General features: G+C 38.4%; 1 protein-coding gene across 3 annotated transcripts in view; it reads right to left on the bottom strand.

Annotated features, from left to right (window-relative positions):
- The window catches only part of CAP2 (cyclase associated actin cytoskeleton regulatory protein 2), a 68,759-nt gene that overhangs the window by 28,942 nt on the left and 13,496 nt on the right, over nt 1-26,321 (bottom strand). For all 3 annotated transcript variants that reach the window (XM_041413186.1, XM_041413185.1, XM_041413188.1), the window contains 3 exons: nt 24,209-24,309; nt 5,549-5,626; nt 4,074-4,080 (listed from right to left, as the gene is read on the bottom strand). In XM_041413186.1, the coding sequence (XP_041269120.1) occupies nt 4,074-4,080; nt 5,549-5,626; nt 24,209-24,309 (186 nt within the window). The remainder of the gene's footprint in view (nt 1-4,073; nt 4,081-5,548; nt 5,627-24,208; nt 24,310-26,321) is intronic.

Here is a 26,321-nt window from a genome sequence, read left to right as displayed (position 1 = left end):
ACAAGCTGGGTGATGCTGCCCTGATCATGGCCCATCTGCATTCCCATGATCCCTAAGTGTCTCTGGGCCTTCTTACTGCTGAGTGTACGGGGGCAGAAGTAAATCTCAAATGCATTCACCTTTTATTGACCTGAGTTTTGGCAAACACAAGTGAAGAAAGTGAAATGGGACAAGGATTCCTAGAGAAGTTAACTAAAAGAAAGACATTGAGGGGCTGGAGTGTGTCTAGAGAAGGGTAATGAAGCTGGTGAAGGATCTAGAAAGAAAGTCCTATGAGGGGCCAATTAAGAACCTGGGGGTGTTTAGAAAAGGAAGCTCAAAGAGTGCTCTCTACCACTACCTGAAAGGAAGTTGAAGTGAGGTGGGGGTCAGTTTCTACATCCAGGTAACAAGTGACAGGACAAAAGAAAATGGCCTCAAGATGCAACAGGGGAGGTTTAGATTGGAGTTTAGGAAAAATTTCTTCACTGAAAGGATTGTCAAGTACTGAAACAACTTTCCCAGGAAAGAGGTTGAACCACCATCCTTGAAGGCATTTAAAAGACGTGTAAATGTGGTGCTTAGAAAACATGGTTTAGTGGTGGAGTTGGCAGTGCTGGGTTTATGATTGATGACCTTAAAGATATTTTCTAACCTAAACGATTCTATGAACTGAAAATACAATGACTTTGAGGCTGATAAAATGCAGATGAGTGATTTTGAGACAGAATTATGAGGTAACAGGTGTCAGGGGCTATCTGGATGTGAAACACAGTAAGAGCTTGCAGCAATATCCAAAAATGAGCCTGTGAACTCTGCACTGCAGCGGGTTAGTCTCTGGAAACTGTTGGTCCATCCCTGCGGCTGTGACCACGCATCACATGCAGTTGTAGGCTTGCAGATAACAGAAGTATGCCAACAGTTTGGCAAGATTTCAGAGAACAGGACCGGGGGAAGGGGTTCCCTTTCGAGCTCAGGACTCTCAGACTCCTGTCCATGTCACTCTTGGCACCTTCTCTGAGTTTGAGGCCTGAGGACCTTAAAAGGATCGAAGTAAATTCCTCTTTAAGCTATTTCTAGACACAGAGGAGCAGGTTAGCAGCAGTGAACCAGCTGAGAGAATGGCATGGAAACTCAGCCCAAACTCTTTTGCATAAGAATGTAATAAATTAACAAGGTGAGAAGTATCCTACTGTTTGTATTTTTGGAAAACAGTAAGGGTGATCCCAGTAAGCATGAGGAAAAGTAGGGGGAAATGGAATGACAAGCAAGTCAAGGTAATTAGAAAACAAATCCTGCTAGAATGCAGAATAATAAGTCCCAGGAGTCCTGTTATTGAAGTACTTCAAAATAGAAAGAGAAGAAAATGAGCAATCCCACACTGACACAGAGTAGGGAACTGTGAATCTTCATCTTTTGATTTCCACATAAAAATCCTGAGAATGAGTCCTTTATTCAAAGATTTTGCCACAACTAATCTACAATAGACATTTTTTTCTTTTTGCTTGGCTATAAAAAATAAAAACAGAAGGGCTTGTTCTCATGGCTCTAAGTCCAAATTCAAACACAATTTCTTGGGTTTGTGAAGTGGGGTAAGGTCTCCCTTTTCTAGGAAAAAAAAGGAAAGCTCTCCTTTACCTCTCACTTTTTTTCCACGCCTCTCCTCCCACCTGTGTGCAGGATCTAGATATTTAAGCTAGGTATTTAATTGGAATGTTTGTCTGCACAATGTTAGGAATAAATCCACGAGCTTTGGCAGTCATATGAACTCAGCATTCTTCTCTAATGAGAAATTACGTAATCATTTATAGTCTGAACTGCATCTGTCATTTAAATCTGTTTGTAGTACTTCTTACCACGGACACGCTCATCCTGCATATGCTTATATTGATTCACAAAAAGAATAATCTCATTAATTTGTTCTCAATACAGGAACAATGGATTCCTCAAGCCCTCAAAGCAACTCTTAAAACTGTTTGAACTTTTAAAGTGAAATATAACAACTCATAAAGAGAAGGCAGTATATGAGTCACCATCCACAAAGAATTTAATGCAGTCACTTTGAGCAGTGATCAGTATTCATGATCGCAAATTAAAAAAAGGTGTTAAACAGATAAATTTGCTCAGAAACACTAATAACTTGTCCAACTATTATGCAATGAAATAAAAAACACATTTCAGTCAGAATTGTATTTGGCTTAGACTGTGGGAAATAGAAAATCAGATCCAAACTGTTTCAGAATGTTTTTTGAAGGTTTATGCTAAAACCTGTCTTCTGAATGGCCCAAGCAACATGCAAACATGTGGTCTCAAAATATCTTTTTAAACAACTTCTCACAGATTACAGCAATATTCTAATTTATTTTCCCATCTTCTTTGCACTCTCTCATAAACTCATATATTCTCTTATACTATTTATAGTAGTAAAAGATTTATAACAGACATTTTTTGTTTAAATGTTTGAAGTTTTGTATCAGTTAATAATTTCTCATAAGTAGAAGGACTGAAAAATCCCATCTTGCTGAATGAGGCTGTATCTAGCAGCCATTAGCTGGGACATACACAAACAGGAATATCAGCTGGTGGTTTAGTCATGTGATCTCTTCCACTGCACATACAAATATAGAACATGACCATAAAAAGTAACAGAACATGCTCTCTGCAAAGTAATTTATTGCAGTTGATGCTAGATTGGTATGCCAGCTGGAATTACCTTCCTGTCTCCTACTATTTTCACATATACAGATAATAAAGGCTGTGCACTGCAACAGATTCCAAATGAAAAAAATAACATTATCAACAAAAAGCAAAACTCCACAAAAGCAACTTTTAGCAATCTTGACTGTTTGAAAATGTTTGCTAGTGACTCACAGCACGAATTAAAGAGCAAAATGAATTCTAGGACTTCACCATTTTCATAGAGAGAAAAAAATACCACTTTTTGATGATACACATTTCTCTCTTTGCTGAGCACAAAAATATCCAAGGATTATTATAGATATAGGAGCTTTCTTTTTGTTTGAATTCCTTATTCATTAGTTTGTAAGCTGCAAGAGCTGAGCTAATTTATTTTTCCAGCACATTTTCCCCTCCCTCTTTTTTTTTTTTTAAAGGCACCATGTATGACATCCCAACCTGACAGGAACTCAGTAAATCCCCTCAGTCTCCACACCGCTGTCTCTGAATGTCTGCAAAGCTACTATGCCATAATCGCAACTCGCTGGCTCATTCACAGCTTTACATTATAAAGCAAACAGTCTAGACAGCTGAATGACAGAATTACTCTCTTTTCTCTTGCATTTATAGATATGCTGTCATCTTCATTTGCTTTTCTCCACTCTGTGCATTCTGATACACTAATGATCAGCTTTCCTGTTTGGATTCCACACCGACTCCATGGCTCTAGGCTATAAATACAGAGCCGAGGTGACATCACAGCAATAAGGTCCCGGGGGAGCAGGGGCAGGACGCCTATTTCTTTCCTTCTCCTAGGTTAGCTGGTGATTACCAGCTTTTTCAAAATGCTTAACCAATGTGACTTTATAATAGAAAGTTTTTTCTTCATTGTGATGGAGATATAAAAAACCTAACACCTGGAACCATAACACTCTGCAGTGGGAAAAAAAATATTCAATTTGTACAGCATAGGCAGCCTTCAATTATTTTCACATCTGTCCATAGTATAATTGAGTGTGTCTGCACAAAAAAATATATGCAAAAAAGAGAAAAAGAATGGACAGCAGTGTGTGTTTTGATGTCTATAAAAATGCGTAGCTAACAGTCTTTAAAAAAATGTAAGTAACTATAACTAGACTGGGTTTATAACTAGACTGGCTCTCACTGACAAAAAGAAACTTTCGTCTGTAATATTCCTGGTATTTTAACTTTGGAATGATGTGTACACACATATCATGTGGCACTTCCACTGTGCTAAAGGATAGTTAAATGACAGAAGTGTACTTTCTTGCCTTCAACAAACTGCAGAAATGTATGCAAGCCTGATAATGTACTACTAAGACATATGGATAGCCAGCTCTGGTGATGTTTATGATAAGATTTTTATTATTTATTGCTTTTCTTAATGCTTCCGTAACCCTCATTCTAGATTGCTGGAGAATCTTTTTTTACGTCTACTCTTTGTTGTTTTTTTAGCATGTTTAGTTGACATTAAAAAATAAAAATTTCTAAACTTTACAGTTGAAAAATCTCAGACTTGACCTCTGACTGAGGTCAGAAAGTTGTAAGGGTAGGAGTAGGGAGAAGCCATTGCCATTGTCACTGGAAAAGCAGAGAAAATCCTACTGATAGCACATCAGCACAGGAGGCCAAACCAGGATCCACAGCTTATTCTTGTATCAGAGCTGGGACAATCCCAACACTTCAGAACATTGCATTACATTACGGGCCATCAGAAACTGGTCACTGGGGAATATTTTACCTATGAACATGTAGAATTTTGTGGGCCACTGGGTGCAATTGTATTCACAGCCAATATAAATGACTGCTCGAGGCCTGTACCAATGGGAATTTTCCCTGTTCTGTGTGAGCCATGACCCACTTTTACTCCCTGAGATCAGGGACAGCTGGAAAAACAACTGATCCTTTCTTTCTTGGAACTCTGACGTCTACCCTTGAATATCTATGGGCTTGCTTTTTTTTTTTTTTTCTTTTCCTTAAGTATCCTTGCCATTAAAACATACTGATTAGAAAAACTTCTAATTTGTGTCTCTAAGAACAACAGTGACAGCAAAACTTCAATAAATTATACCATGTGCAGAGAGTTCTGATTTGCAAAAATGGATTTTAATGCACTTTGGAGCAGGGAACCAGTGGAAAAAGGCAGAACTGAAGGCCATGATGAGACAGGGCAAGGGAAGACTTCATTCTCTGCATACTCCAAGAGGAAGGTTCAACGGTGGTCCCACAGAAGAGCTAACCGATTGCTACTCCCAGGAATGATAAAGCGCTATTGGCCCTGAGCCTTCTAGAAACTACAAATGAGATTCATAACAACTCCACAGCTTCTCTGAACTTTCTAGTGAGAGGAGGAATTAAACAGTTGCCACTGAAGCAAGTATATAAATCAACTTGATAAAAGTTTGTTTTTCATTTTCTTGACAAAATGCTTTCCCCTTCCTCTCAGAATTGGCCTAACCTGGACCTCAGTTTGGGGAATGCTGAGTGTATGGGCTAATACTGGTTTTTCTCTCACTAGCTTATACCCCAACTTCAATGTGTACCACGCAGCATCCATGGGGGGCTGGCAAATAGCAATTCTATTCCATGGCGTTTCCAGCTTCCAGAAAAAGACTGATCCCACTTAAAAATGTAAAGTGAACTCCTCCTTTGCCTTCTTCAATTATCTTACATGAATTAGTACAGGAAAGGTTCTTAACCCAGGACCATGGCTTTCTCATTATTACAGCACCATGCTTATAAAAGTGAAAGCAAGCCCCCAAGTGCACTGTGTAAATGAAGGAACAGACAAAGCAGATGCAGGATCAATAACATATGGCAACACAGACTTTTTTATGCACTGCCTCTTGAAGCTCCAGGTCACTTTCCTTACCTCTTGAGGCTCTTGACATTGAGATGCTAACAGCAAGAAAGATCTCTGCGCTTGGAAAGCAGCACGTACCATCTCTGCCTGTAACAAAAGGAGGAATATAAATTAAACCTCAGCCTGTAACCTCCAATGCCTCTTCGTGGCAGCTGAAAGTCAAGTGTGACAGCTCAAATCTTCCTTGCTGCTTCTCATCTAAATCACAGCAACACTGACTGGAAGAAATGTAATAAAGTACTAGCTTAGCTATAATTTATTTTTTTTTTTACACCTAAGTTTAAATTCCCTATCTTCTTCAGACAGGAAATAAAATGAGTTGTTAAGCAGGCTTTTAGTTATAATTCCTACTTTTAGTCACAGGAGGACTTAATTTTAACACTTCAGAGTACGTCTAGGCATTTTAATGGTGATGCTTATACCCAAGTGCATAGCAAGAACTTATTACCACTGGGAACAGCAATCTGCAAGCTTTGTGTTGAACTGCAGCTTAGGCTGTGGTGATGCTCAGGATAAGTTGAGCTTGGCACATTTGCTGAGGGACTATGCTGTAATTCATTCCTTGCCTGTGATCTGTGGGCACACTTGATGGCCATGAGACATAGTGGCTGAAGGTTTTTGGGCAATTTTCCACTCACAGAACTCCAGCATTTGGGTGAAAACTGCACCTGACAGGATGTTTTCATGTTACCAGTTTGGATGGGTGATAAATCTCTACACTGATGGGTGTTTACTAATGTTCAAATTTCTGGGTTTTTTTCATTTATTTGAACCCTATGCATTTTCTATATATTCTTATTGATATACATTGATTTGAATGGGTATTCCAGTATCACCTCTACCTCATCCAGGTGGAGGAGTAGTGACTAGGAAAAAGCATTACTGGCATAGAAAATAATTATTCATAACTAGAATATATTGCTAAATACAAACCAAGCCAAACCAAATGCTGCTAAGTTAACCTAATATGAATAGGTGCATTTATAATCACTTTGTGGAAGGGTGGGGAAGTGCACGCCGTTTTTCCTTGGGGTTTTTTCAATCTAAAGAGAAAACAAGGTAATTATATATACAGACCCATGTGGATGCAACTTAAAATACATAAAAGTCAGGAAATTTGATGTTGTAGCAAAGTAAAACAGCCAAATTGTGTTTATTCATCTTAAAATGTGATGGCATGAATAAAACATAGGTTGTTAGGATGAAAGTCACTGCAAGGAAGATGGTAAAAGAGACCCAGCTTGGACAGTATTTGGGGAGAACGGGATAATATGGTCTGACAGGCTGAGATTTGGAAGGGTATAATCATCTCTATAAATAGATAAAGAAATAAATAATAAGGGAAACCTAAATTTTCCAGCCAGAGACATAAATACCATCAATAATAGCAAGGTTTAGATATTCTTAGACATTTCAGATGACTTTTTTTTGGTACAGAAATTCATAAAACAACAACATGTGGGTTATTTTAAGCTTAGGGGGGTTTTTGTGTGTGTGAGGAGAACCTTGTAAAACAGCTGAGAAAAACTGATATTCCTGAGGAGGAAGCAATTATGAATGAATTCAGTGCTTTTAAATTGCAAGATGGATAAAAATAAATCTGTAACTAAGGCTTGGTATAAGGCAAACTTTTAGAAAATAGAAAAGTCAATGAAAAAAGATGATTGGTCTAAGGAACTTAATGATGTGAATGCAGGAAAGGATGGATTCACATTGAGAATGGAAATAATCTGTGTGCACTGGGCAGGAGAGAAAAAATGTAGGAAAGGGTTAGAGTCTCTAAATGAACAAATAATGAAAGCAATATAATAAGAATAGGTAAAAAACCCTCAGAGAGTGAGAGGAAGCCCAGATTATCAAGCAGAACTTCTTTTCAGGCACTGTAACACATACAGCAAAGATGCATAAAGGCTTTTTTTAATTGTACCTTACATGGGAAAGTAAAACAAAGACATATTTTTTTAGCTACTGGAACAATAAACAATAATGAAGAACAATAAAGAGCAATGAAGTGAAGCCCTGACACTGCTCTGAAGGGCAAGCTTGGTATGTCTACATTATTTTGATGTATAGATTATCTGTTGCTGAATAACATGCTTTTCCCCAATTTCAAGGAAGTCGATGTACATAAAGATATTGAAAGGGTAGCTAAGGAGAATGATGGCAAATCAATGGGAATTGCATTATTTGAAAGGGAAGTCAAATATCTGCAGCTCAGTTACAGAATCATTGGGTCCATATTATCTTTTTTCCAGACTACTGAAGACACTGGCAAATGGAAGCACAACTAGAAAAGATGTCAAATATATATTATTTGGAGACAGTACTACGTGTCAGAAATATGCAATGATGGATTGGGCAAATATGCCCAGGAAGAGGGAGGGAAGTTATGTCAAGTGATATCATGACTGTTGACTTCAGCACCATGAACATTTAAACCAGATTTGAAACAAGTGATTAAAACACATGGAAATGAAAAGCAGGAGAAATTACAATGGGATTACCTATGGTTGAAATCATTACTTTACTTTTTACACAAAGATAATGTGTCAAATCTAGTATATCTGGGTGTCATATAAAATGCTTATGTCATGGAAAAGTCATACTTTGAGTGGAAATGACACAAATTAATATTGAAATTCTTCAGTTGGATAAGAAGCTTGATAAGCAGAGGCAGTAATAAGGTACTTGAGAGGAGGAAAGTTGCTAGTTGTGTTTCTCAGGGATTAGTTTTAGGAGCAATCAATACGTTTCTTAGTGTCATAAGAGCAAGAATTAGGTGTGCACTCATAATATTCTTGGGCAACCCAAGGTTAGGAGGTTTTAACACAGTCAAGAAGGACTCACTCATCACTTAAGAAGAGTAAGACAATTTTGTTGGCACAGATAATATGAACTGGATAAAATGCAGCAATCCTCCCTGGTGTCTCTTTAAAACAATGCATAGTTCTCGGTGTAAATATGGAACTGATTAAATGGAAATGCTGAAGACTGGAATAGACAAGTATAAAAGCCAGGAAGGTGGCTTTGTGAAAAGAATGTATGCAGTTCTACAGAGGATGTGGCAAAGTATTTTTAGTAGATCTACAGAAGTGTTAGTATCATTAGAGAGAATCTCCTCTGGAATTCTGTGCACAGAATTAACAGTCACCTGTGTTAAAAAAAAAAAAAAAAGATGAGTTTAAATCAGAGTTGATGCTGAGACAAGCTACTTGGATTTTTAAACCAATGAGTATCTGTCACACAAAGATAAACTTTAAGTTTCACTTATTTTTCTTAGCAAGAAAGTGACTGAGGAATATGACAATTCTTTCTCATACACAATGCAAATAGTAGAGAATGAAGAAAATGGTAGTATCAGCACATAATCACAGGTCTGAAAACTGGGCCATGAGTAAATGTGATCTCAAATTTATAACATTTCCAACAATGCAAAAAATGAAGTTCAAAACGGATCTTTCCAATTCCCCCAAAGAGGCAGCATTATTTTAAGACAGAGCTTTAAATGCTGATCAAACAGATCATAAACATGAGGAAAGAGTCCTTAAATATAGAAAGTTAAGATTATTTATTGAGTTCTTGAACACATACTGAGCTGTAACATCAATGAGGTTTGAAAAATGTGCCTGTCTGGCAGTTTGTCTACACTGCATTAAATACACACTTTTGGGATCCCAGTGGTCACTATGGAGGCTGAAGAGGATTTTTTGATCCACTCTGAGAACAAAGTAACAACTGGTTTCTTGTTTCATTGTTAATTTCTTTTTATGAAGCACTGGAATTTGGTCAGAGCTGGAGACAGACCACTGGATGATGCACACTGATGTTTCTAAAAGAACGACATTCCTTGACTATGCCTCATATGTGTGTGGAAACTATTGTTGGATGTGGAATCAGGATTCACTTCTCCTCTAGAACTGTATTACTTCTCCTTTTCTAGTGCAGAGTGTGGCCAAGGCCACTTTCTCAAAACGTCGGGGAACTGTCTTTAAGAAATCTTGTGCTATTGAGTGCACACAAGCCATAGGTAACACTCTCTTGAGTTACCTGTGCTACATTTAAATGGTGGCTTCTTGCATTTTTTTATTATCCAAACTTTATTACAAGATGTTTGAAACATTCAGTTGTCAGTAGACTACTATACATCGATTGCAAGGCTTGTGCTATGTGCCCAAAATGTATCCACTCCCAAAAGCTTTTAACTGTGTAGGGATCAGAGCAGCCAGATCTCTCACCTCTGAATGTAAATCTTAATAAAACGATCATGCTAACACAGTATTTGCATTTTACCAGAAGAATTTTATAAGCATTCTGCCACAGTGACTTCCTTCTTTCTGCAACAGCATTAAAAACAGCTTTCAGAGTTTTACTGCTTCTAAGCATGCCGTACTTTTTTCCCTGCATCCCTTCAAAGCAACAGAAGAGCTTCTTCTCATTAAGAATGCATTAGTCAGTCTATCACCATTCCATTTCTTTCTTGTAGTCTTTCAAACATGACACTTCATTGCTACCTCCTTGTGCTTGGCAGCCAGGCTGTGTAACTAAGCAGGCAGCACTACAATTTTGGAGGGAGGTGACTCTTTCATGAGACACCCCCCACAAAACCAGCAGAGTAATGAGTGAAAACACACCAGAGGGGATCTGTGTGTTTCTCAACAGCTTGTGTGGCTCAGACAAAAGACTGCCACAGAACAAATCAGCTGAAACTCTTTCAGTTATATTCAATTATAGTAATGAAGCTTGAGTGCCAAAAATAGTATAGGAATCGTGAGTAAATTGATCAGAGTAGAGTACACCATCAATTTGCACACATCTATCTGCAGAAAAAAATGGACATGTTTTGGAGCAGCAGAAAATTGACATCTGAAAACTTTGGGTAATCCTTTTGGCATTCTTGGGATTACATACAGACACATCAGTCATCAGACAGATTCCTCAGATGAGGTGCATATTCTGAAAGAAGCAAATTCCTCAAAGCATTTCCTACTGTGCTTTCAGCAATTTGTTCTAGAGGCTGGAGGAGACCGCTGTGACTTTGGATCTGAATTCCAGGACCATGTGGCATTCCATGCACCACCCCAATTTCCCCACTGGTAAAGTGGGGAGTAACACATCTTAATCCTTCATCTTCACCACAGGTCTGTTTGACAGCTGACTCAGGTGACTGATATGGCTGGAAGAGCTGAAGTTTGGCATGTGTGCCATGACAGGCCAGTTCCATGCAGTGGAAACGTGTGATTGAGTACAAGTGATCTCTCTGTGGCCACTGCAGTAACAGCACGGACTCACCTCCTCTCAGTTAAGCCTGCAGAGGTTAATGGAGGAATCATATGTATTTAGAAATAATCTTTAAAATAGCAACTGGTTTAACCTTCTCTGTCATAACATAATGCCAAACTCTGGTATTTGTCAGAAGCCACTGCTTGAAAAATTGCCAGAGGCTCTGTGAGAGATGTCTGATGAAGACAATGCTGCTGACCTGTTTGAAGAAGCATGAGTACAAATTCCACTCAAACTTGCACTGTTTCAAACTGAGTAGATGCAGATGCACTGGACCTGAAGCTCAAATTTCCAGTTTGCTTTGCTGAGGTTCAGCTCTCCAGAGCACATGTGGGTTCAGGATCTGCCTCTTTCCCATTTTAAATGTTCTGTTCAATCTAAGTTGACCTTCACTATGGTATGCAACTACCAATAAAGATAAATATTATTTATGTGCCAAACAAGCTACAAGAACAAACAGGCACATGCACTGAGATCTCAAGTTACATGTAAATTCACTAGCTGAAAAAAACCCCAACTAAATAGAAATAAGAGAAACAAACATAAGATTTCCTAATGAAATTTTAGTAAAGAAAATTACCCTACTGACCTTATAATATTGAATTTGTCAAATGTCATTGTATTTAATACTGTATTTCCTCAAAATCACAGCATTTAAAAGCACAGTGTAAATATCAAAATCCACTGGACTTTTATCGCTGGAGAATATTACACATCTGCTTATATATACATGCTAACATTAACAGAGATAATTAGCAAACCAAAATACAGTTCTAGATAGTAAAGAGGACACAAGGGAAAAATGGGATTTAGTGGTCCTGAGTTAAAAATGTAGTTTCTGCAGAAATAATTATGGGTCCTTTGTATCTAGCAAAAGACACAGTGACTGACTGTAGTTTTCATTTCAGCAAATGAAAACTACAGATGAAGCTTCACTGACCCTAGCCTTTCTCTAAGAGGGACAGCACTACCAGAGGAAGAGACACTGTTTGTCTTTTACATTTTGCTTTCAAAAGCCTCTTCAAAGAGAAGTGGCGAAGTGGCTGCTGGCTTCAAGGGAGAGAAAAGAAATGGAAAAAGAACAGAGTTTAAGTAAAGATGGGGCTGCTATAGAAACCATCCAGGCTAGTGAAAGAGACAGTATTTATTTTGAACAGCTAATTGGCTGATAGGGATTTTTAAAAACTGGACCAAGCCTTAAAGAGTCACTGGCAGTTCTCTAAACAGAGCACTTTTTACTCTGGAAAATGAAAAGTAAAAAAGAAAAAACTTGTCACCTTTCTCTCACTGGTCCCCATGCAGAAAACAGGGTTGAAATTCAAAGGTTCAAGGCAAAATTGAAGCCAGTGGGAGATTTGCCATTGGTTTTCACAGAACCAGTCACCACCCGAGATATTTTCTTTTCTACTTTCAGACAGATACATTGGCTACCACCAATTAGCTGTCCCCTATACTGAGGTTTTTTAGTGGTTTTCAGCCTTTATGGCTATGTCTATATTAGGGAATTTTAGTTAAAATTTCTCAGCATTGCTACTGCCTGTACAGTACCAACCAGTGGTATCAATTGTATCAGTGCTGGTCTCTCTGGATGTTTATATCTGCCAGTGTCTTAAACACTGCATCATGTAACTGTGAACAGTATTACTTGTTTCAGAGTAGCATCCGTATCTCAGTTCTTTAATTTTTAGTAAGCTTCACTGTGACTTAAACCACTCAAGAGTTCTTACTTCTGGTGGAGTTCGAACCATACCATTCTTTAAGAACTCTCAGCACTAATTAATTATTTAAGATGGATGGAATCCTTTAGGGTAGATTGCTACATTTTTTTTCTCCATTTGAAACAGGAACTGTACAGATGAACTGGAGGAAAGGGATATTTAAAAGCACAACAGTTGTTTTTGCATTAATTTAATATTATTGCCTTGGGTAAAGAATATACATGTTCTGCACTGTTTGCACCAATAAAGTCTGCCACAGTGTTCCAGAATTTCCTCTAAACTCTCTCAGTTTTGAATGACATGTGGTTTTCTGATTGATTTCAAGGGACTGTTAAGTTTAAAACATAATGAATACTATTTAAATGTCAGCTTTGTTAATTAATTATTATTAAAATTAGTAGCAGAAACAGTCAGTTATTTTGTTCATCTGTCACTGCTTCAAACGGATATAAATATTTTGCTTTAGGGCCACTGCAGCTACTTATTACTGCCAAGTGAAGCAATAGGAGATCATATTCTCCAAAAACGCCTCAAATAACCTTCACCACCCATAACAGAGGAAGAGCAAGGCCAGACCAAAGCTATTGACTAGCTGATGCTCTCCTAAAGCTCAGGCTGCTTTTTTTTTTCCGGATTCACAAATTCTTCATTAACCTCTTTGACAATAGCCAAAAATCTATGAGTCTCTTGACCTCTGTTCATTTCAACTTTTACATAGAAGTTCCAAAAACAGATATGGTGTACTGATAGTTAGGGCCTCCAGAAAATTTAGCATTAAAAAAATACTGAGAATTGTGTGCAGAAATAAGAAGTCCACTCATTACTCAAGATGTGGTTTATTTTCAGACTAAATTGTTGGTGGCTTTACAACACCTTTCTTTTCTGAGCAGGTTTGAAAGTGTTCAAGAATTCAAGTTTGCCATTTCCATTGCAGACTTCTGCAAAGTGCCAAGTCACCTGATGGAGATTTCCTGCCATCTCACTGCACAGCACACAGCCATGGATCTACATTTAAAGCCTCCACATCAGTGGAGTAGTGGGCAGTAAAGGGTGCTATTGCCACATTGCAGCACCTGGTCATCTAGATGTAAGCACCTGGTCCCTGGTGCTTCTCTATAGACCAGACACAGCCACAAAATTGTTTGTCAGCTGTGCAGGATTTGTGCTGTCATTTTCTGCCTCTGTAATATGTCATTAGTGATCACCATAGACACAAATAGATAAAAAGAGCCAAACATTTTAAAAACAAGCATAAAACCACCATAGGAACAAATGGCTTCTCTTCATCACTACAATACCAGGCAACCATTGTTGTCTGGAGTTTCTAATAACCAAAGACTGTCAATACTGTATTTTATGAGTATTAGGGTAAGAGTAACAGCAATCAGTGATAAGCAGGGATTTGACCTGTCTCCATTTTGTTAAATAACCCAGGACTCCTGAGGTAAAAGGCTTTTCCAGGGGCAATACATTTAAGTAAAAACATGACATGAATATTCTTTGTATCACATATCAAAGATTATGCCATGACAAAATGATTTTTGGGTTTTTTTTTGGTAATCTGTATTTAGGGAGAGTAGACAAAAAGCTAAAAGAAAGCTAAAACAAAAACAAAGCACCCCAACCTGCACAGGGTAGAAGTTGTCCACAGTCTTCTTGAGAGAACTCTCACAGCTCTTCATCCTGACTAGCCTACATAAACAAGCAGGTTTCTCCGAGAGTGATGGCAAAGGGAAACCAGCTCAGTTCAGGCTTTCACTGAAGAACAGAAAGTGGGGTACATTAAAGTTTCACAGCCCTTTGAAGCCTCTGGTTTCTCCTGTTACCTGAAGCTACACTATGCATCTCTGGAAAAGTGCATTACTTCTTTAAATACTACTTTCTTTAAAAAAACAGAAACTACATACAATGCACTGAAGTAATGAAGTCTAAACGTTGTTATTACCAAGATCAACAGTTTTTCAAATTCAGGTGCCTTTTTCCTTTCCCATGAACATCTGAGCTCAGAGTTCTTTGGAGGACCTGGTTGCCAGCATTGAGGAACTATTTGTGGAAAGACCTCTTTTCCCTGAGGAAAAGCAAACCTACATTTCCTCCATGGAACACATCTTGTAAGCCAGCACATCAGAGAGCCACAGAGATCTCGGGGCCTGCAGGTCTCATTGTGATCTGCACAAACATGCTTTTCTGTGCTGGTTGCAGGAACTCTTGTTATTTCTCTGCTGGGCTGCTTTGCCCCTGAGGCTGCTGCTTAGCACCCCCACTCTCTATCACCAGCTATTCTGTCAGAAGCCCTTCTCAGTGAAGGTCCAAATCCATACAAAGGAAATTTCAGAAGACTTTAAAATTTCACAGACCTTAGATGTGTCCCTGATTTAACAAATACAAATTCTGGAAAGTTCAGATGCTTCTCTCTGTAAATTAAAAAGGTTACCGCACTTCTTGAAGTTTTACTTCATAAATATTCTTCTAGCAGTTATCACTGAGCAACCTTCTGAAGAACTGATTTCTTGACTTTCTCTGTCTGACAAGTCGCCTGACAAAGACTGAAGACCCACTGACATCTAAGAAATTGTACTACCTTTAGAGAGAAAACTTGCACAGAAAGGTTCTTATACGGAAAATACTTTTTTGTATGTCCTGCCTCCATAGAAACAAATAGATAAAACGAGCCAAACATTTTAAAAACAAGCATAAAACCACCATAGGAACAAATGGCTTCTCTTCATCACTAAAATACCAGGCAACCATTGTTGTCTGGAGTTTCTAATAACCAAAGACTGTCAATACTGTATTTTATGAGTATTAGGGTAAGAGTAACAGCAATCAGTGATAAGCAGGGATTTGACCTGTCTCCATTTTGTTAAATAACCCAGGACTCCTGAGGTAAAAGGCTTTTCCAGGGGCAATACATTTAAGTAAAAACATGACATGAATATTCTTTGTATCACATATCAAAGATTATGCCATGACAAAATGATTTTTGGGGTTTTTTTTGGTAATCTGTATTTAGGGAGAGTAGACAAAAAGCTAAAAGAAAGCTAAAACAAAAAGAAAGCACCCCAACCTGCACAGGGTAGAAGTTGTCCACAGTCTTCTTGAGAGAACTCTCACAGCTCTTCATCCTGACTAGCCTACATAAACAAGCAGGTTTCTCCGAGAGTGATGGCAAAGGGAAACCAGCTCAGTTCAGGCTTTCACTGAAGAACAGAAAGTGGGGTACATTAAAGTTTCACAGCCCTTTGAAGCCTCTGGTTTCTCCTGTTACCTGAAGCTACACTATGCATCTCTGGAAAAGTGCATTACTTCTTTAAATACTACTTTCTTTAAAAAAACAGAAACTACATACAATGCACTGAAGTAATGAAGTCTAAACGTTGTTATTACCAAGATCAACAGTTTTTCAAATTCAGGTGCCTTTTTCCTTTCCCATGAACATCTGAGCTCAGAGTTCTTTGGAGGACCTGGTTGCCAGCATTGAGGAACTATTTGTGGAAAGACCTCTTTTCCCTGAGGAAAAGCAAACCTACATTTCCTCCATGGAACACATCTTGTAAGCCAGCACATCAGAGAGCCACAGAGATCTCGGGGCCTGCAGGTCTCATTGTGATCTGCACAAACATGCTTTTGCTGTGCTGGTTGCAGGCACTCTGGTTATTTCTCTGATGGGCTGCTTTGCCCCTGAGGCTGCTGCTTAGCACCCCCACTCTCTATCACCAGCTATTCTGTCAGAAGCCCTTCTCAGTGAAGGTCCAAATCCATACAACGGAAATTTCAGAAGACTTTAAAATTTCACAGACCTTAGATGTGTCCCTGATTTAACAAATACAAATTCTAGAAAGTTCAGATGCTTCTCTCTGTAAATTAAAAAGGTTACCGCACTTCTTGAAGTTTTACTTCATAAATATTCTTCTAGCAGTTATCACTGAGCAACCTTCTGAAGAACTGATTTCTTGACTTTCTCTGTCTGACAAGTCGCCTGACAAAGACTGAAGACCCACTGACATCTAAGAAATTGTACTACCTTTAGAGAGAAAACTTGCACAAAAAGGTTCTTATACGGAAAATACTTTTTTGTATGTCCTGCCTCTCATGCACTTCAAGACAACTGGTGACACTGCCACCTCACTCTGCTAGTAGTCCCATTGAGCTCTCTAAAGCAACTCAAAGGCTAAAAGTGCCAGAACTTGTCTCCTGTAAACTCACTTCCACTTTCATCACCCTGAAAGAATCCCAGGCGCCCAACCAAAATTTGCTAACATGGAAGTCAGTTCAAAGTTTAAAGCTCAGGCATCTATAATAGTATTTCTTCCCACCTGAATCATATTTTCCTTTTCAGAGGAAATAACAATAACAGTAACAATAAATAACAATATACACAGAGACAGAGCCTCAGCCTCTCTGAAAGGCAAGGATGTGATTGAAAAGCAGATCTGAACTAAAGTGTTTTTTTAAACATAACATGTATTAAAGCAACAATAAAGAAGTATTTCAGCCTCAAAGTTCTACATAAAGATGCTTAATGAATCTTTTTACTGTATCTCTGGGATAAGCCAAATAATTAAACTTATGAAACTCTGCATCAATACTTAAACTGCTTTGCAGTGCAGATTAATTGTGGAAATACATAGTCCCATTTATGGGTGTCAGTAGACTAAAAAGAAGTTAGCAGTGACAGTGACATGGTTTAATCTATCCCAATGGACTCTTCAACATTCAGAAATTAGACCATATTGATCATGCAATTCATACTGGATAAAAAGAAGCAATGCACGTTTGTGGCCACATTATACCCTCATCACTCCTGACAGCACTCCCAGCTTATTTAAAACAACATTCAAACCACACACTGGTTTCCCTTGTGGCTTAATTCTCATTATTCACTGAACTCCTTTTTACTAGAAACTGACTGAAGAGCCAGATTCTGAGCTCATTGTTTGGTTTTTTGCTGACGACAATGAACAGCCTTCTCGGTTTCTAAGCCCAGCATTTCTGTACACTCAAAACAGTTGCAACCAGCTAGCAAAATAAAAGCAGGTCAGGGATGGGGAGGCAGATGAGTGAAAAAGTGTACACGTGCTCTTCAGAAAGAATGAGACTGAAAATTAATAAAAGACTTACTCATAGCCTGTAGCAACAAATGACATCATTCAAGCATGTGTCCCAAAACAGAAAAAGAAATGGGGGGAAAAAAGCATTAATGGATGTGTATTGCTCAGATTGAAACAAAAGGGTTTGAATTACATTACTACTCCAACTCATAACCTTCAGCAGAGAAATAAGAACTGTGAGCATCAGTAAAAAGAATTTTCAGTCACAAGAGAGTCATGCTGATGACAATAGCAAGGATGCTGTCTTCGTTCTTCTGATGGATCAAGAAAGTGTAACTTGGCAGTGGGTCACTAGAAATTACTGCTGTGAGAACCACACACCTCACAGCAGTTGTGATGCTGGGTGCCTGACATGACTGTTACCTATATGCTCTCTAGATCCTAGACTGCTTTGAAACAGAGAAAAGTAATCACCAAGGCTTCCTCATGGAGCCTGGCTCTGTGCCAACTCCATATATCCAAGCCTCCCTAATAAGTTTTCTCCTGACTTTACACCAGCAAGTGTCCTAGGCAATGGCTTTGCAACAGGCTTGTGGAGACACACTCACACTGTACTTGTGGCTGTGAATGTAGGTGGTTCACACTCTAAAGCCATCTGTAATTTAGCTCGCTCTTTTAGCCATGTTATTTTATCACCTTATGATTTCTGGTTAAGCTGACGCAGTGGTTTTCAACTTGTGGAACTCTTATGCTTCTAGTCTGTACACTGCTTCTCCTGGAAAACCACCAAGAAAAACTGGTTTCCTGCCAGTTGACTCAAATATTCTCTTAAAGGGCTCCAAAGAAAAAATTTATATGGATAGCAAAATTAGCATGAGTTACAGCATATGATCAGTTCTGACTTTGACTTCAAATGGTCAAAAAGGCAAGGTATGCCTTGATTAATTGCTCCATTCATTAAGTAAATTGATTGGTAAAACATGGACATTATATTTAGTCTAAACACTAAATATTACTCTGAATTCATCTGGTCAATTAAAGAACCTTTCATGATCAGATTTTTTTCATAAGAGCAACTTATCTAACATTTTGTTGGGCAAACATGATGGATTTTTCCTTGTTTTCACACTGCATATAAAGTTTCCCACTCAAATCATTCTCATACCTTCTTCTAGCATCCTTGGGACATCAGAAAATCCCATTGTACTGAGTAACCATATACAAATAAAATCCTTTTTAGGGTACAATGGTTTTAGACTTTGGTCTAAAATGGTCTGTAATGGTTCCTGATCAACTGCACTAATTTGAAATCAATTGCTTATGGATTAAGTCAGGAGCTACTCATGCAAAAAAAACTCCTGAAAACAGGTTATGAATAACTCTTGACAGCCTTGAGTGTTTGTGTTTCTGATATCTTATGTTTCTGATTTCTTATGTTTCTGACTAAATGTCATATGGAATGTTCTCATTATATATTCCCACCACTGTCCCCCCTGAATTTACAGGTGCATGTTTCTTGTGCCAGCAATACACAACTAAAAGCCCACTATTGGCCACCATGGCATTTATTTTTCAATACTTGTTTGACTTTTATATCTTTCTTGCCTTTTTAAATAATAAAAAAAACCAAACAAGTGGTATTTACTGCAATGTCAGTGTCAAGAAACTAACAGCCTGATCCAGTTCCCATGAAAACTGTTGGAAAAACTCACACTCTTTCAGGAGGTGGTGTTCTAGACTTGGAATGGACAGGTCCTTCATTCTCAGGAGCCATCTTTATTCCCAACCAGGTGTCTTACAGTCCAACAGGTACAAGCATGTCTGCATACCACTGCACCAGCCTCAACAAATCCTGCTTGTTTTGAAAGCCAGGTTCAATCCCTAGGCCATATGGGAAGTTGTCCTTTAGAACAGAGCAATCAAAAGTTGTAGAACTCCTAGAAATGTCAGGTTTTTTCTAGACTAACCTCTAAATTAGCCTCTCGGCTAGACTGCATATATTGCATTTCCATCTTTCTTCTCCTATTAAAGTTAATGTTCTTTAGTGTTCATTTTATGAAGTATCTTGTAGTACATATATAGGGTGAGAAACACAGCTGAATTAGCATTACAAAATCAACTTTAAACACTGACAGATTTCCAAGGCTGATGATTTTATTTTATTTTCCCTTTTGGTGGACAGCACTACCATTTTCTACACTCTAAGACTCTTTCTCTCAGTTGAGTGCAATTTGTATGCTGTCAAAAATATCTGTCTTTTTTATTCTTTTTTTAATGTATTCCATTTTCCCCAGTCCTGCACTAACACCTTGGTTTGGTGTTTATTCCGTGTAGCAGAAAATACCTCTCACAGAACTGCAAAGGCAGCCTGACAGCAAGCTTCTCTTTGGGCATGTTGACATCATCCTCTTCTCTGAGCTCTAATTCAACTTTCAACACAATGCCTAAAACCGCACAGCTTCTGAGCACAAAAGATGAACACGAGAGTACACTTGTGCATTCTGTTGCCCTGTAAGCAAATTGCCTTGTGAATGAGGAATCAGTCAAATAATGGGTTTGATAGTCTGCATTTAGATTAGCTAAGATAAAGCGCAGAAGTGGGGTTTTTTTTGGTGTATCACAGACAGCAGCACATCAGGCTCAAAGTTCAGGGCTATGAACATCATTGACTCCATCTTCAGCATCTCTCACATGAAAAGACAACATGCAGCTATTTCATGTGTCATAACTACTCCTTTGAAAAAAAAGAGGAAAGTAGGATTTTTCAACTGCACTGACAGTCCAAACAGAGTGGCACTTTGCAAAGTGCATATATATCTCATAAAACATACCTCCTGCTTTCAGCTCTCTCAGTTTCTATTTACATGGACTTTACTAGGAAGAAGAGAAGAATGTCACGGCTTTCATGTAATAGATAAAGAAATTCTCTGGGTACATGCATATGACATTTGTGGGGTGCACATTGCTTTCTCTGCTCACCATGATAAGAAACAAGTGCATGTACACAGAGAACTGCAAATTGGATAATGTGCTGTGAATTACTTCTCGGTGCTAAACTTGTTCAGGCAGCCATACATGTAATGGATTGCATCCAAACTCTCTTCCAATAAGGAGCAACTGAACCACCTACCACTTCATTTCTGAATGCTCCAAGCTCTTTGAGCTTTTGTTTTGAGCTCTGCATTTCAGCAGCTGGAAGTTGATTGAAGAAAGGAGGGAAAAGACATCCATATTTTTATAGTTTTTCATTCCAAGATAAATATCTTGGATGAGAGAAGAGGGAACATAAATGAATCACACAGACAATCTGTTCTTTCAACTGGTGGAGTTGGGAGGTTAAAAGATTTTTACAAATAAACATTTTTAAAAGGCAAGTATTAGCTTTTGTGTTTGACAGAACGCTGCAATTATGCTCTGCTCTGTACCACATAAAATACTAAAATATGGAAATGTGAGGTTATCTGTCCTTCTCTTTTAGAACCAGTACATTCTCTTCCTATCATGATGTCTCATCTGGTACATTACTCAAATTCAAGCCAAAGTATTCCACCACTTGAGATAGCACATAAACAAAAATAATGTGAAGAAATTAGTAATAAACTCATGACAAAAACCTGCTTCTTGGCCTTCTAAAGTCTTGGTTTCTTTGCTTTGCCAAGGTGAAGAGCTCATCAAACCTGCTTGAACCCAGCTTCACTGGGACACAATCTAAAGGTGGACTATGCCTTCCACAAGCAGCTCTTTTTTATCTTGACACATTTTCTGCAGTGCTGGATTCATAGCCTATGCTGTAGAGTCACAATCTGTTTTATACCGATTTTGAATTTCCCTCATTCTGACAGAAGGATAGTTTTTGGTGTTGGCATATATGGTGAGTCAGCTTCAGGGCTGTTACAACCTGTAATGGTTGGTGACAGCCTCCAAGACACTGGTATGTCAGGCCAAAGACAGCTGGTTGGTAGCAGTCCTGGCCACATTCACTCTTTCACTGACTTCACACACTCTACTGTTATGACATGGACAGCAGAAAGCAGTTTCATGAAATCTGTGCCTGTAGGGGACTTTGCATTTCATAGAAATATCCATATAATCACCAGATCTTTATTCCACAGTGACAGAATAGGGAAAAGGTCTTATCTTAGCTGTTCAGGGTAATTTGTTTTAAATAGAGTATGTAAAAGCCTAACCATTCTCCCTGTCTTTTAAAAAAGTGGTTAATTTCTTCAGTGCAGTTGACCTCAGAGATCCACCACCATATGCCCTGTAATGTGAATGAGAAATATCTTGCTCTTAAGATTGAGCCTAAGCAGGACTCTGATAAACTAATCTTTGTAAAGCCCACTGCGCTGCTGTGTTCAAGAGAGCCAGAAGCTAGCTATTAGTTCTTTTTGTGGTTGGTTTGTTTTGTTCTCTTTCAACAGACTTTTTAGAGTACGGCATGCTGGAAAAATAGGAATGAGGGTCCCCAACAGATAGCAGTTGTGTCTGAATTCTTCCTTTTGCCAGGCACACAAACCACACAACCGTTACAGCCATCAGCACAAAACACATCATGTTAAATCCCTCATTTTTTTAGCACAATATGAAGTCTCTCTTTCTCTCATATTACCATTCTGGTCTGTCAGGTATGTGAGGTTTTTCAAGGCAACAGGTGTTTTTTGAAATAAAATACAACCTTCCCTTCAGCTCATTATGTGAAAGAGACAGCAGCTGCAAGTATAATGCTGAGGACACATGGTCTATAAGACACCCAGAAGAAAAATACTCCTTGTTCCACTTGTTAAGGTAAAGCACAGATGTTGCTTCAGTGATAAGCATGAGCATAAGGCAACCACAGTCTGCTCCACGTTGTAAGCACAGAATCTAAGATTTCAGAATATTTAGTAGGCTGCAATCAGAATCACCAGTTTCTTTATGTAAAGAAAGCTAATGCAATGTCTAAGCTCATAACACTAACAAATACTCCATATCACAGCTTGCATTACACTATCATCAACAATACGCTAGGGACTATCCACAGACTTGGCTAACAAAGTATTAATAATCTTTTATATGGACTCAATTATGAATAAGAAATAGTGACAAATGCATAAATTAATACACTTACTGATTTAATGATTTAAACATTTACAGATAGTGTATATTAAAAAGGGTTTAGCAATTTAGAATGTTTAATGTAATCCCTTTCCCTGATTAGTATTGGAAGACTATTTTTGTATCACTCAGATCTAAACTGTTGAGAAATCAACTGCAAAATAATAATATCTAATCAATGCAAAAACCAAGCTAGAATCAATCCTTTCCAGGGAGCAATCCTCTATTCAGTTAGGTTCGTAATTCTTCCTCCAACCCTCTGACTCCCATTTATTTATTTTCCCCTAGCTTCTCTGAAGAACAAAGTACATATATTGTAGCTTATAGTATAATTGTCTAGGCTTTTTCAAATAAAAAGGGAGTGCAGCATTTCCTTAGAAAAACAAAGATCATCTAGGATTGCCTGGTATCCTTACTTCCTCCTGTTTTCTAGACCTAACTAGGTCAGAAACTCTGTCCTACAAACCAGAACATGTAACACCAGAGAAAAAAACCACAGATCACAGAATAATCCAGTCATCTTTCTCTGTAAATAGACTGGTTGCTTTGGTTGTGCTGAAGAATATTTATGTTGGCCTTGCAACATGAATCTCAGTATCTTGTAGGACTGCATGTTTTTCTGGTTACAGTGTTTGTTGTGTAGGGCAGCAGCAATCAACTGGGAACCGTACACACAGAGGAAGACCTGATGGCATGGATCTGCTAGAAAAGTCAAAAGCATCACATTCCTTCAGATCCAGCTTGCACCCCAGCTTTCTTATGTGTGGGATGTTTTTTTGGTTTTCTTTCTCCAAATCTATATTGGTAAGCTGTTGGTAAGATGACTCCATCCCTTGTCAATTCCATCACCACCCATTTTAGGGAAGACCAACTTAAAAAAATAAAATGACACAAGTTCTGATCACAAGGTTAAGATCATAAGGTTAGAAAGTATTGGCATCATGAAAATGATACCATGGTACTTCCTTGCTATAACTTTTATTTTTAACAAAAGGTCATTTAAATGGCTGAATCATTTTTAGTTTGCCACATTGTTACAAATGAAAGAGATGTGAGTAATAAAAACAAACAATGAGAGCAACAGCTCTATATTAATTGGAATGATGATACACATGCCTAGAAAACAACCACAGGAAGTTATGATTGCTTGGGCCCACCTGTTGTTTGCTACTAATTTGTTGGCACATGTTCTTAATTGTGTTCCTGTCCTGCAAAGAGCTCAGCAGCCAAGAAAACTATTCAAATTGCTTCTGACTGAGAATATTGATAATTTTGCATTCTATGGTGTTCAACTTTAGTGCTGTAGAAGGCAAGCAATCTCTTCTTATGAATCTACACAATCTTGTGCTGTTCCCAAACCAACTATACTCAGTGTGTTATGCCAGGCTATCTCTATTACAAGAATTAATAACTTAGAGTTTGTTCTGCTATTAATATACTCCTCTAATCAGAAATCAAGGCTGATCATGCAGATTCCAAGACTTGTACGCTTCCATCATCATGGGAAATTCTGAGTAAATACTTACATGTGTCTTCACATCACCTTCGAGAATCTTGCTGTACCTGAGAAACTCAGCAACACTTCCATTCAGCAGCCTATCAAAGGCTTCCACATATGGTGCTATGCCTGTAGAAGAGGAATGTTCCATTATAATGGGTTCATAAAGTATATAATGCATAGGACATGTAGCAGATGGAGGAGGTGTATTATAGAAACTGAAGAGACTGCTGTAACTTCATTTCTGATTTATGAAATCAGTGAAAAAGCATGTAAAATTATTTTTGTCCTAGATAGAAAGAAGAGAAAAAAAATCCTGCTCTTAGTAGAACTTGAATAGGAACCTGCAAGAGAATTTCCTGTGTATAATGCAATGGGAAGCCTCTTGCGTCTCAAAATAACACGTGCTAAAACAAATATCTCTCAGCCCTTCAAAGGAGTGACCTGAGAAGTCTAATTCTCTTAAAAAAATTCCCTTATTGTACTTTAACCAAATATTAACCCTTAAAAAGAACCTGCACTGTACTTAACAACTATTTTTATACTACTCCATTCCTGAAGATCTCTGTGATGTTTGGTGGCTTTTAATAGCAACCAATTCCATTTCCAGTAAGAGTCCTTGGAAGGGGTTGACAGTAGATTTATGCAGGGAGATATGGCTTTGTAATCTCCTCATTTTGTTGTCTCACCTTGAGAAACTGTCACTGCATAAAGAAAGCTCAAACCAGTCTTCCAGACAACACATCCCACTGACTATATATATGCTACACATTACAAAGGAGGAATAAAGCTGCTATTTTCTATATGGTACACAACGCAGTTTCCTGATTAAATGAACAATCAGAAAATGCAGATCGGCCTCAGTTTCTTAAGCACCTGGCTTCTACATGGCACTATGTAGTACCTGTTAAGACAGCAAAAAGAACCTTTCCTTGGATGGTTTCCAACCCTCCCTTTACTCCCTCATGTCTTGTCTGTGCCTCAGAAGCTTTGCCAGATCCAGCATGAATGACACACATGTGAATCTATGACACATGTAGGATCTGAGAGAACAAGGTTAAAATTCTTCCCTGCCTCTCTCCCTCATTAATAAAACCTGAGGATTGCTCTGAAGAGGTACCAGGCTTTCCCCAGAGAATATGCTTTAACCTTTTGGCACTATATAACAATTGTGTCCAAATTCATAGTTATGAAAGCCCTCTTTATTCCACAAGAGTCATCTGGCTCCATGACAGAATAAAAGACAGGCTCTGGCAACTGGAGTTTGCAGTGGCCCGTGTGAAAAAGAAAATATAGTTAGTCAGCTAGGTGGGATTTCAAGGCTCCTTTTGTTCTCTTGATGCCATTCACCTATAATTCTGAGGAATTTCTGGGCTTTCTTCCATATTAAGTGTTTGTGTGCAAACCCCTCAAATGACCTAATGCACAAAAGGTTTTAGCTGTGGGGATGCTTTCCAAAGCCCATTTATGTTCTTTTTCAAAATCTGTGTATGTTTCCAAAAGATTCATTGTAACATTTGCCTTTTAGAGCAGAGTTTTACATAACAGTTCACCAAATTCTCCTATGCAGAGCTAGAAAGCAACTATGCTATTTTTTACTATTCAATGCAGCTCACTCCCAGAAGCATTTACTAGAATTTGCTGTGGGCCGTGCAGAGCAACAGAATGATTTATTTGCAGTTCTGCTGTTGTAATGCCATTTAGGAAAACAGTGAAGGTACAGATCTCCCATCCTGTTTCTGAAAATGTATTAATTGAAAAAAGCCAAGTTTTGGTTTTTTTTAAATAATTCTAATAATGGAATGGTCTTTTAGGGGATAGAGGTCATGGTTGAAGAAAGAAATGTACCTGCATTTCAGCTGTAGATTTTAAAAAGGTCACACTCTGGCATGAGTGACAGTTTTGAAGGAAAAAAAGAAAGAAGACTGTTTCCTTCGCAATGGACAGAGTGGTGCACTGTAGGTGTAGCAGTCACACAACTGAAGACTTTCCCAACTGCACCAGCAAAAGCTAATTCCTGAGTCCCTGTGTGAGACACTCTGCCTGGAGACATTATGCAGCCTGGCAAACACCCCATGGTGCTGCTCATCTCAGCTTCTTACTGCAGTCTCCCAGTGGGTGTGTTCTATAATCACACTTCA

The sequence above is a fragment of the Onychostruthus taczanowskii genome, unplaced genomic scaffold (assembly GCF_017590055.1).
Source record: "Onychostruthus taczanowskii isolate IOZ18803 unplaced genomic scaffold, ASM1759005v1 scaffold40, whole genome shotgun sequence".
Classification (NCBI taxonomy): domain Eukaryota; kingdom Metazoa; phylum Chordata; class Aves; order Passeriformes; family Passeridae; genus Onychostruthus; species Onychostruthus taczanowskii.
Note: the sequence above shows the minus strand (reverse complement) of the source record. Positions and strands in the feature narration are given on the sequence as shown.